Source organism: Aquila chrysaetos, chromosome 21 (genome assembly GCF_900496995.4).
Source record: "Aquila chrysaetos chrysaetos chromosome 21, bAquChr1.4, whole genome shotgun sequence".
Classification (NCBI taxonomy): domain Eukaryota; kingdom Metazoa; phylum Chordata; class Aves; order Accipitriformes; family Accipitridae; genus Aquila; species Aquila chrysaetos.
Genome location: NC_044024.1, coordinates 12339250 through 12351713, shown reverse-complemented (window position 1 = coordinate 12351713; position 12464 = coordinate 12339250). Strand labels below are relative to the sequence as shown.

The 12464-nt window shown below is 47.7% G+C and overlaps 1 protein-coding gene across 1 annotated transcript in view; it reads left to right on the top strand.

Moving 5' to 3' along the window:
* The window catches only part of LOC115333602 (gamma-aminobutyric acid type A receptor subunit epsilon), a 42416-nt gene extending 30672 nt beyond the window's left edge, over nucleotides 1-11744 (top strand). The window contains exons 7-9 of the mRNA XM_029996745.1: nucleotides 703-855; nucleotides 5660-5862; nucleotides 6980-11744. Coding sequence (XP_029852605.1) covers nucleotides 703-855; nucleotides 5660-5862; nucleotides 6980-7273 — 650 coding nt within the window. The 3' untranslated portion in view covers nucleotides 7274-11744. The remainder of the gene's footprint in view (nucleotides 1-702; nucleotides 856-5659; nucleotides 5863-6979) is intronic.
* The last annotated feature ends 720 nt before the right edge of the window (nucleotides 11745-12464 follow it).

Below are 12464 nucleotides of genomic sequence, written 5' to 3'. Positions count from 1 at the left end.
AATACTCACTAGGATCCTCTGAAAAAGTGGAAGAACCTCAGCTCTAAGTTGCCAAATGAGTGATTAGGATGTACAGCACCACATTCCTTTTCCAGGGGCAGAACCAGAGTCTCAATAAAAGTGATTGAAGGACACCTCCTTTGTCACAGTTCAGGTAGTTAGTTAGCAAGCCAGGCCATGTAGCCTGTTACAGCTAAATAGCTTCTATAGAAAAGAAACCCTTGCAGCAATCAGCTGAAGATGAAAACTCTATAGTTTCTTTTCTGAAACTCTTCCAGACAGTGTGCTTTTCAGTGTGCTTGGACACACAGCTGGGACAGTACAAATGCAGACTGGTGGCCACATAGCCAGCCAGGCAGGTAGCCAGCTGGGCAACCACAAAGTCAGCTCTTAAATTAGTCACAAAGACATTAAGTCAGACAGCTACAGCACCAGCCAGGTAGACACAGAGCCCACTAGCCACAAAACCAGCAAGCCAGCTACAATGCCAGTGAGCCACCAAACCTACTCAGCCAGCCACACAGCTGTCCATAAAGCTAACAATCTGGGCAGCCACAAAGCCAGCCACAAAACCAGCCAGCCAGGCACTTAAAACAACAAGAAAACCTCATCAGAAACACTCCAAATTCTGAAACTTTGCTGATTTTTGTGTTTCAGGAAGCCACATGTTATGATTCCAATGTCTCTGTTGCTTTTTCCTAGGGGAGTACATGGTGATGACAGTTTCTTTTGACCTAAGCAGACGTATGGGTTATTTTGCCATTCAGACCTACATTCCCTGCATCCTGACTGTTGTTCTTTCCTGGGTTTCCTTCTGGATCAAGAGAGACTCTACGCCAGCCAGGACATCTCTGGGTAAGAGACAGGTTGTTGCATGTCTGATGCTTGTCAAACTCTGCAAGGCTAGCAGACTGGCAGTGTTGGAGAACAAAATCTCCTAAAGCACTTTGCCATCTTTTGGCATTATTCAGTTTACTGGAGGATAATCCACTCCTCCATCTTTCTGTTTGGAACACTATCCTCAAGCTCGACCGAATCTCCAGCTGGCTTGGACTACTGGATTATTTCAGGATAGCACAACACTCTCATATCTTGATCTGAGACCTGAACACAGCCTTTTCCAAGTTGACAATGTGGTATTCTCATGTGCTGACAGGGAAAAGGGTGAGCTGTGGCATTGCAATGCTGGCCAAAGGGCTCCTGTCACAAGCATGTATTCTGCATTTCCTCATGACTTTTCAAGGGCTCAGTGCAGGACCAGTGACAAGAAGGTTGTAGGGTAACAAGCAAAGTTGCTCGGCTGTATCCATAGAGTCCCAAGCTCTGGCAGGACATGGAAGCCTTGTAGGTACAGCCCTTCTCTGTCAGTCACACCACAGTGGGAGTCCAGGACATGGCAACAGCTCTGCCTATTGTTTAGATTTTCTCAGCAACCTGCAGTGGCTCTTTGAGGCAGGAAAAAGCTTATGTTGATTGAATCCTGCTCTGATAGGCGCTAGACAGGTCTTTACAAATCTTTAATACACGTTAGCTGTATCTGCATTTTGCAGCAAGCTCTGCTTCCTGGCGCTGTCCTTCCCATCAGCCTTGCTGACTTTCCCTTTAATTGGAGGTAGCATTCCCAGCCCTCCCTGCAGGCCTCTGTGTGGAGGAAGAGGAGAGGCAAGGGGCCATCAGCATCAGGCAGGGCTAGTCACAGCCCATCCATTCTGACCATCTCTCCCCACCTCCCTATCAAAATCAATTTCTTTGGTGCCCATGGAGAGAGCAGGAGGAGGAGTGGGGTGTCATTTCCAATGGAGGTGAGGGTATGCCATAGTCTGTGGCTGGGAAAGGAATGAACAGCAAGAGGCAAAATGTTCTGCAAGGCTGACACCACTATGGTGGCTGTCTCAAAAAACAAAGGCAAGTTTCCCCAGGAGGGGGGCCCCTCTCTGTGGGAAGGGACCTCAGCACATCAAGAGCAATGTATTCTCTCCACAGTCCCTGTTGTACTTAATACAAATGATTCCCAGTGCATTTTAAGCCTGCCAGCCTACATTAGGGAGATGTAAACCAGACCAGTTCCATTGGCATTTCAAATATATGGGAAGTCATATCACATCTGCTAAAGCAAATACAGCAGGAAAATATTAAAATCTCTTGCCATGCTCCCACCCAGAGCCATTGGGGTGACCCCAGGAAAGGGTGGCAGGTGGATTTAGATGAATACTAGAGAAGGAAGAACAGGTGGCTTTCCATCTTCTTCTCCACGTCCTAAAAAGCAGTCGATGAGATCACGATACCAACTCTTGCAGCTGATCCTTTGTCGGCTCTTGATACTTCAACTCTGGAAACAGGTCTGTGAGCATTACTGCTGCTGCAAAAACAATTCCAAGCCCCATTCAAGTCAAAAGACATTCCTTATCATCTCCTACCCACTTGCCCTCTACGCCAAGAAATGGATAGATTGTGAAGAGCTGTCTCTGAAGAATATCCATGAGCAGGTTGAAAGCTTATGGGTAAGAATTAGAGACCAAGGCAACAAAGGGGATCTTGTGGTTGGTGTTTACTACAGGCCGCCCAATCAAGGGGAGCCTATTGACGCAGCCTTCTTACTCCAGCTACAGGAGGCATCGCACTTGCAGGCTCTCGTCCTGCTGGGGGACTTCAGCCACGCCAACATCTGCTGGAAAAGTAGCACGGTGAGCTGCAGGCAATCCAGGAGATTCCTGGAGTGCATTGAGGATAACTCAATGTAATATACAAGCCAGGTAATATACAATCCTACCAGAGGGGACGTGATACTGGACCTGATGGTCACCAATGCAAGTCAGCTAATCGGTCACATCAAGATTGAAGGCAGCCTGGGCTGCAGTGATCATGCACTGGTGGAGTTTGCAGTCCTGAGGGATATGGGTCAGACAAAGAGTAAAGTCAGGAACTTAAATTTTAGGAAAGCAAACTTCCAGCTGTTCAAGAAGTTAGCCAATAGGACCCCCTGGGAAACTGCCCTCAGGGACAAGGGAGCAGAACAGAGCTGGCAGATCTTTAAGGATGCTTTTCATAGAGTGCAAGAGCTCTCCATCCCCAGGTGTAAGAAATCAGGAAAGGAAGGCAAGACACTGGCATGGATGAGTCGAGACCTGCTGGTCACACTAAACGGCAAGAAGGAAATGTACAGGCAGTGGAAGCAAGGACAGGTATCCTGGGAGGAGTATAGGGACGCTGCCTGGTTGTGTAGGGATGGCGTCAGGAAGGCCAAGGCGCAGCTCGAGCTGAACTTGGCAAGGGATGCAAAGAAAAATAAGAAGGGCTTCTATAGGTACATCAGCCAGAAAAGGAAGGTCAAAGAAAGTGTACCACCCCGATGAACATGACTGGCAAACTGGTAACAATGGATGAGGAGAAGGCTGAGGTACTCAACAAATTTTTTGCCTCAGTCTTCACTGGCAACCTCTCTTCCCACACCTCTTCAGTGGATGGACTGCAAGACAGGGACTGGGGGAGCAAAGTCCCTCTCACTGTAAGAGAATATCAGGTTTGTGAGCACCTGAGGAACCTGAATATACATAAGTCTATAGGACCTGAGAAGATGCATCCCAGAGTCCTGAGGGAATTGGCTGATGTAGTTGCCAAGCCACTCTCCATGATATTTGAAAAGTCATGGCAGTCAGGTGAAGACCTCGGTGACTGGAAAAAGGGAAACACTGCACCCATTTTTAAAAAGGGTAGAAAGGAGGACCCTGAGAACTACCAACCTGTCAGCCACACCTCTGTGCCTGGGAAGATCATGGAACAGATCCTCCTAGAAGCTATGTTAAGGCACATGGAGGACAGGGAGGTGATTTGACACAGCTAACACGCCTTCACCAAGGGCAAGTCTTGCCTGACCAGCCTAGTGGCCTTCTAGGATGGAGTGACTACATCAGTGGACAAGGGAAGATGTATGGATGTCATCTATCTGGACTTCTGTAAGGCCTTCGACACAGTCCCCCACAACATCCTTCTCTCTAAATTGGAGAGAGATGGATTTGATGGGTGGACTGTTCAGTGGATAAGGAATTGGCTGGGTGGTCGCATCCAGAGAGTAGTGGTCAACGGCTCAATGTCCAGATGGAGATCAGTGATGAGTGGTGTCCCTCAGGAGTCCATATTGGGACCCGTACTGTTTAGTATCTTCATCAATAACATAGACAGTGGGATTGAGCGCACCCTCAGCAAATTTGCAGATGACACCAAGCTGAGTGGTGCAGTTGACACGCCTGAGGGACAGGATGCCATCCAGAGGGACCTGGACAAGCTTGAGAAGTGAGTCCATGTGAGCCTCATGAGGTTCAACGAGGCCAAGTGCAAGGTCCTGCACGTGGGTCAGGGCAACCCCCAGTATCGATACAGGCTGGGGGATGAAGGGATTGAGAGCAGAGCCCTGTGGAGAAGGACTTGGGGGTACTGGTGGATGAAAAGCTGGACATGAGCCGGCAATGTGCGCTCACAGCCCAGAAGGCCAACCATATCCTGGGCTGCATAAAAAGAAATGTGGCCAGCAGGTCAAGGGAGGTGATTCTGCCCCTCTACTCCACTCTGATGAGACCCCACCTGGAGTACTGTGTCCAGGTCTGGAGTCCTCGGTACAAGAAAGACATGGACCTGCTTGAGTGGGTCCAGAGGAGGGCCACAAAAATGATCGGAGGGATGGAACACCTCTCCTATGAGGACACGCTGAGAGAGTTGGTGGTGTTCAGCCTGAAGAAGAGAAGGCTCTGGGGAGACCTTATTGCAGCCTTTCAATACTTAAAGGAGGTTTATAAGAAAGATGGAGACAGACTTTTTAATAGGGCCTATAGCAATAGGACAAGGATTAATGGTTTTAAACTAAAAGAGGGTAGATTCAGACTAGATATAAGGAAGAAATTTTTTTACAATGAAGGTGGTGAAACACTGGAACAGGTTGCCCAGAGAGGTGGGAGGTGCCCCATCCCTGGAAACATTCAAGGTCAGGTTGGACAGGGCTCTGAGCAACCTGATCTAGTTGAAGATGTCCCTGCTTATTGCAGGTGGGTTGGACTAGATGACCTTTAAAGGTCCCTTCCAACCCACACTATTCTATGATTTTATGACGAGCTTTGCATTGGGCTGAATTAATCCTGGGAGCAAATGCTCAAAGACAAAGGCAGAAAAAGAACAGAGGCCTTTGCCTTCCAGCTCTGGTTCACATCAGACAGAAGTAGCAGTCCTGTGTCATCTAAGACATTGCCATGTTTATTGCTGACTCAGCCAGACATCACTGACTGAATCCCAACTCACCCATTGCCTGCCCAAAGCCACCCATCCAGTGTTATTGCCTCTTAGCATGTCCTTCCTTTGGACTCTCTTGCCATCATCCAAGCAGTTGTTCCTGTGTACAGCCTTAAGCAGAGTCCGAGTTCCCCTCTCCTTTACCAGTTCACATTGATGGCCTGTGTGACACCTGGGTTTTGAACAGCTCTTTTTCTGTAGAGCATTGACAGAGGGCACCTCAAGACCAGTGTCCCTCTGAGCAGAGCAAAAATGGGACCAGACAACCAGAGGAATTTCTCTCCCACATGAGAGGGGAAATGTGGATTTTCTTGGGTCTAGATGCATGCAGAAGACACAAGTGCTCCTCTTCATTACTTAAACCAGCTCTTTTCTCTCTTAGGTATCACGACTGTGCTAACAATGACCACCCTGAGTACGATCTCCCGCAAGCACCTTCCCCGTGTTTCCTATATCACAGCCATGGACCTCTTTGTCTCTGTGTGCTTCATCTTCGTCTTTGCAGCTCTCATGGAGTATGCTACACTCAACTACCTGGTGGGAAACAAGAAACCACTTGAGCAAAACAACAGGAAAGCCAGACTGGTAGGTCAAAGGAGCCAGCAGAGGTGGATGCTGTTAGAACCTCAAGCTAGTTAGAAATATCTCTCCTGAGCCTGCATTGGAAACTGCTGATGTGGTTTACTGCCTGACCCATACTGTGTTCATAACACCCTCAAACCACTCTGTGTGCTGGGTCTGAGCACCTGAAAGGTGAGACACAACCAGAAAAAGCAGATGAGGCTCCCCTAAAACAAGGAGGTCCCTGTCAGAGCCAGGCACCCTGTGCTCTCTTCAGAATTGCTGGAGAGCTTATCAGTACAGTTTAGGATGACTCACATGACCAAATGTAAATGTCCACTTTAAGCCAGGGTGATCCATACCCATGTTCTTCCACCTGTACGGGTTTGATCTCTGTGGATGACAGAGGTATCTTATGTCACAGAGATGCAGAAACCTACTTTCTTTTGTGGTCTGTCCATCAGAAGACCTCCTGAGTGTGGTGATAGTGAACCCAGAATGGTCATCATCCTCTTGAGATCTGCCCAAGCTCATGGCAGGTACTTCTGACATTGGCTGAAACAGGCCTCTGAATTGGGACAGAACTGAAACCAAAAAAGACAGATCTCTTCTGTTCCAGCCTCATTTCCCAGTACAGGTGGAGAGAGCTCTTCCATGAGGCTGATGGTATGCCTCTTGTCCTGGGCCAAGAGGTTATGGGTCACACACAGCCTTTCTCCAGCTTTTCTCCAGTAACTGACAGCAACCAGAAGACACATCTGGACTGTGTGCTGTGTCTTCAGAGACAGCTTAGGTCAGGGGAATGAGGGAAGAGGCTAGCACAGCTGAAACCAAACAGGTCCTGTTTCTGCACTGACTATTAGTGGCAGAGATAGGGAATCAGAGCAAATCTTTGCTGACTAAGGCTATGCCCTAGGGTGCCAGGGAGGAAACTCACAGTCATGCAGGAAGCTGCCAGTCCCTACAGTATGCCAAGGTGGTAATTTACAACCAGGTGCAGAGATGGGGAATGATCAGTCATCCCTCTCCATTGAACTGCACCTATGCTATGATCTATTGCCAATTGGATGGGTTTGGGTGTCTAGAACATGTTTTCTTGCCTTTTCCTTCCCTTTAATCCACTTTCCCCTCCTCATTATAGCCACCTGCCGGTGCACAGGTGATGCCATCCTTCACCACCATCAACATCAACAACATCATGCACTGGCCCCCAGAGATAGAGGAGGATGAGGATGAAGACCCTGGCTCCCCCTGCCTGGAAGGAAAGGAATGCGAGAGGTTCTTCTGCTGCATTGAAGACTGTCAGACAGGAATGTGGCGGGAGGGGAGGGTCCGCATTCACATCTCCCGCCTGGACTCCTACTCTCGAGTTTTCTTCCCCACTGCCTTCCTGCTCTTCAACATTGTCTACTGGATTGCCTATCTCTATCTCTAGCTGTTCTTTGTCCTCAGCTGGAAAGGACTGGAGACCAGCAAGATGGGCTTCTCAAGGAGCATAGAGAACAGCATCTCTTCAGTTGTAGTCGATTGTCAGCCTGAACAATTCAACCTGGTGATTCCCTCTTCCTGCTCTCTCATCTCTTCTGAGAAGAACCAGACAGCTTTTTTTTAGCCTTCTAAAGTATCTTTTTAGAGAATTTACCCTTCCCAAACAGCCTCCTCTCCAGCACCACCAGCATTTTACTCCTTGTAAGATTGTCCAAAAACATCCTATTCCCATCTCAAACATTAGGGATTTTGTCAAAATCAAAAACCTTAATGGGTTTCATTTTTCCATCCAATCCTACTCCAAAATTCCATGGGAAGTGATGGCAAATGGAGTTTTCTGCACAGTTATTAAGACTGCAAAGAAAATAAAGGAGATCTTACAACTTCTGCACCACTTCCACCAGAACAGACTTTGTGGAGTGCTAGAGGCTTGGAAAGGTCCAAAGGAAAGAAGTGTGAAAGAGGGCAGCAGTACAGCTTTTCCACAGTAGCTGGGCTTGGCTAAATGTTTTGAACCTGCCCAGAAAGCTGACAGTGGCACTGACAAGGATGGAGTAGCTGCAAGCCTCCACCAGCTCCCCGTAGAATATCTGTGGAGCCTTCCTCATGGATCACTCCACTTTTTGTACCAAGTGGCACCCAAGGCATCCACCCACTGAGGCATTGCTGATTCTCATCAGATGGTGGTAAAAAGCACTTCACAAGTTTGAAGGGCCCATCTGCCTTACTGGAGCAGACTCTTCAGGGCTCACAGTGACATTCTGCTTTGTGATCAGGACTCTGAGCAGGCTATGCAGCTTATGCCGGGCATAGCCAAAAGAGAGAGAAAGTCCTTATGCTACAAAGACCAGAAGCAGTCTCCTAGGCCTGTTGTGAGGTAGCTTTCATTGGCCTGTCTCACGTGAGCTGGGCCCTATTGTACCATGCATCATAGCAGGGCAGTGCTCTCCTTCACAACAACACTTGTTGAAACCATCAGATCTGTGCTTGGTAGTAGGTGCTAACCTGAGAAAGGGGTAGTAGAAAAGGGAACACGATCAGCCACCAGTGCTGCACCTACCAGTGGTGGGGAGAGAGCATTCCTGCAGCTCAGATGTGTTTCCTTACTTCTTTTTTTTCATAATTACATAAAAAAACAGACTTCACTAAAACTCTATGGCTCCTCCTAGTTGCCACCAATACTTGGCCCTTTTCTTCCCAAAATCAGGAAATGGAGCGAGTTGTCCTTTGTAGATTTCAGGAAGGTCAGACATAGTGAGATGGTTCCTTATGGTCCATCTTAAAGGGATAGAGAAATGCATAATGCAGTCTCGACTGGGAATAAACTGCATAATGTAGAAGAGGAAACTCAGGCCCAAGGTCCATAATGTGTAAATCAGCTGCCTCCCCATTTATACCAACTGCTGATGTGGCCCACAGCATGATTGTGAAAAGCAATGTACCATTAATAGTTACTTACTCTGTAAATTACATACAAAAAAAATTCTTTTTAAAAACAGCATGTTTTAGAAACAATTAGTACTTAAAAGGCTTGTCACAAGAAGAAAGGTGGCATGGCTGCAGAGAAAAAGTTAGGAACGGCTGGCTCACAGGACAGCTAACGGGCAGGAGGTTTTACATATTCTTAGAGAGCAATTTGATCTGGTTTAAAGATGGATTTTGACACTGTTAAATCTGATCTGAATAATGAAGTGTCATGTTTAATTCATTCAGCCTTACCTTGGTTCCAGAGGAAGAGCTAGAGCGCCTAATTAAGTATACAATAGTACAACACTCAGCTAAGTATAACCTAATGGGGTCAGACCAGCATAGCTCTGGAAGGGGAAATTGTGCCTGTCTAACCTGTTACAGTTCTTCTTTTAAAATACCAAGTAAGAGATAAAGGTTACCCAGAAGCATAATTTGCTTTGCTACTCCGACAGCTTTTGAAAGGATGGAAAGAAATTATGGCGGGTGGTTCTAACTGAGGAAATTGATTTAGCAAAAGAATTATTAAGGAGGTTCTAATTAGAGGAAATTAACTGAGGAGAGGGGAAAAAAGAATTGTTAAGGAGGCTCTAATTAGAGGAAATTAATGTTTTAGAGAGAAAGACACAGAGAGGGAGAAGTCTAAGAAAAGAATCAAAACAACTTCCAGACAAGGAGAGCTGCTGGGTGACAGTGCCGACTCCCAGCCAAGCAGGTTGATGTTCTGCTCCTCATAGCAAAGCACTATTAGATGTAGCAACAGAAAAACCTCCTATGACTCAACCGTACACCGACAGGGAGCTGGATTAAACAGGGTCCTGTGATCTCTGTGGGGAGCCAAAAGGAAAGAGCATCCTAGATTAAAACTGGCTCACGCGACAGACTCTGAATGAAGCATGTCTTCACATGTCAGAAGGCAGCTGCTACCATGTGCGTGGGAGAGGACACCCTGGTGGCAAACCAGGGCCCATGCCAAATATGCTCATTAACAGTACGGTGGCATAAAAGGTGTGCAGGCAATGTAGGCTGCAGTGAACACAGGCAGCAAAATGTGGAAGGGGAGCATCTGAGAAAGGGACGGTGGAAGGGAAAATTTAACATCCATGTGCAAAGGAGTCCAAACATCTGCAATTCACTGTAGCTGTGAAGCACTTGGGAGCCTTGATGGACAGAGATGATCATCATGGGCACCGGAGTACAGACTTCAGCCCCGAGAGCAGCAGGTTGTTGAAATTAGACCTTCTACAGATCAGCCAGGAGAGAAGCAGGGTGTACAAGAGCCCTAAGAGGATGACAGGGACTTGGGCAAAGTAGAATTGAAAGCTTATAAGATTTCACCAAAAAAAGATAAAGCCAACACACACCTAGGTAATTTAACCAGTGATGGAGGATTTGACAGAGGAAAATAGCCTAGCGTGGGCTGGAGCACAAGGAAGCTGATTACTAAGGCTGGGGAAGGAGGAGGGAGGGGGCTTTTTGGCTTAGGGAAATCTGTGCCCATCATAAATAGCTCAATAAATAAAGGCATGCACAAATTCAATCATGTTTTTAAGTTTCTACAGTATCTATCTCAAAAAAGGAAAGCTAAGAAAAGCCAGAAAGAAAAATCCGCCATTTTTTGGAATTACTTTGCAAAGCTCCAGTTTCCTGAAAAAAGGTTTCCCTGCTATATCAGCAAGGAATCCAGGGCACAGAGACATCCAGTAGCCGTGTGTGGCCCTGCTAAGCAAGACAGTGGGAGCCAAGCCCCACTGGTCCCCTCCTAGACTGGCATAAACCACCTGCCTTTCCCTGCATGCTGTAGTTTCTGCCATCACGCTGGGATGGCTTATGGTACCGCAGTGTCTTTCAGCCTGGCACAGCTGTTGCCTTTTCACCAGCATCTGACTGGCTTACTCCAGGGGACACAGCCCGAGAACACGGGGCTGAGCCATGCTGTGCCGGGCAGGAGGGATGGAGACTCCTGGACAACTGCAAGACACCTGGGTGGCTGTGCTGCCTCCTCCCCTCAAGCAGGTTTCGACTTTCTTCCCCAACCAGAAACTTGGTGGAGGAGCCGACTATTGCCACCGTCACAGGCTGAGTTGGTGCTGGACTTCCCTCACCTCCCTACCCTTCCCAGGGATGAGCAAGTCACATTCCCAGCCCCGGTGCCTACAGAGGACCTCTGTCAGACAGCTACTACATGACAAGTTTCCTTGCTGGTGGCCCGAGAGTGCTTGATGCTGGCTATCGTGGCTGATCCTGTAGCAGAAGAACACACATCGAAGTTAGTGAACTTTGCTGTGAATGTGGTCAGTTCCACCTATTGCTGGACAATCATCTCTACAACTTCCAGGATGAAGTGGACAATGAACTTATCTGCCATAACTGCCTGTAGGCTCTTCTCCAACCTATGGACACCCCCTGTGGACATATGCACTGTTTCAAATACCTTGAAAACTTCATGCAGGAGTATAACTTTTGTCCTGTGGATCGGAAAAAGCTCTCTTTCCAGCAGTGCCACAAGTCCAGCCTTCTAGTACGAAACCTGTTGGATAAGATGATTGTCTTCTGTCCTTTCAAGGCAGTGTCAGCAGACAATGCAGCGGTGAGAACTAGAAGCTCATCTATAGGACAGGTGTCCTGGTTTCAAGAAATACAAATATGAACTACAGTGGAAAAAGAATCCAATTTCCAAAGGGAAGGAACATCCCCCTACCAAGGTGGAGACAAACACACACAAGGATCCGGAAGTACCAAATGGAGTATCATCACTTTGTGGCAGAAAGCTCTGCAGCTGCTGTGGTATCACTAGGGACTGCAGAGCCTGGACTGCTTAATCCAGCTTTTGAGGAGAGTGAAGAAGACCTTCCTCAGAGAGTTAAGTTAGTCTTATGGCTGAAAAGAACAAAATTGAAATTCACCAAGAAGACCTGAAGGAAGAGTTGAGGATAAGGATAGCCAGGGAGTAATGACACCTCACTAGGAAACATTGTTCAGGACGTCTTGCAGGATTCTGTCATTGCTGCAGATGGAAGAATAGCACCTGGGGACCATATTCTTGAGGTGAATGGCATCAACATCAGCAGTGTGACTCACTGCCAAGCTGTCTCCTTTCTGCACCACCCAGGGCTCAGTATTAGGGGCCAGTTCTATTTAATATCTTTATCAATGATCTAGATGGGGGATCAAGTGCACCCTCAGTAAGTTTGCAGATGACATCAAGTTGGGCAGGAGTGTTGATCTGCTGGAGGGTAGGACGGCTCTACAGAGGGATCTGGACAGGCTGGATCGATGGGTGAGGCGAAACGTATGAGGTTCAACAAGGCTAAGTGCAAAGTCCTGCACTTGGGTCACAACAACCCCATGCAGTGCTACAGGCTGGGGAAGAGTGGCTGGAAAGGTGCCTGGCAGAAAAGGACCTGGGGGTGTTGGTCAACAGCCGGCTGAATATGAGCCAGCAGTGTGCCCAGGTGGCCAAGAAGCCATACAAGCCTGGCTTGTACCAGAAATAGTGTGGCCAGCAGGAGTAGGGAAGTGATTGTCCCCCTGTACTTGGCACTGATGAGACCACACCTCAAATACTGTGTTCAGTTCTGGGCTCCTCACTACAAGACATTGAGGTGCTGGAGCGTGTCCAAAGAAGGGCAACGAAGCTGGTGAAGGGTCTAGAGAACAAAAGTCCTATG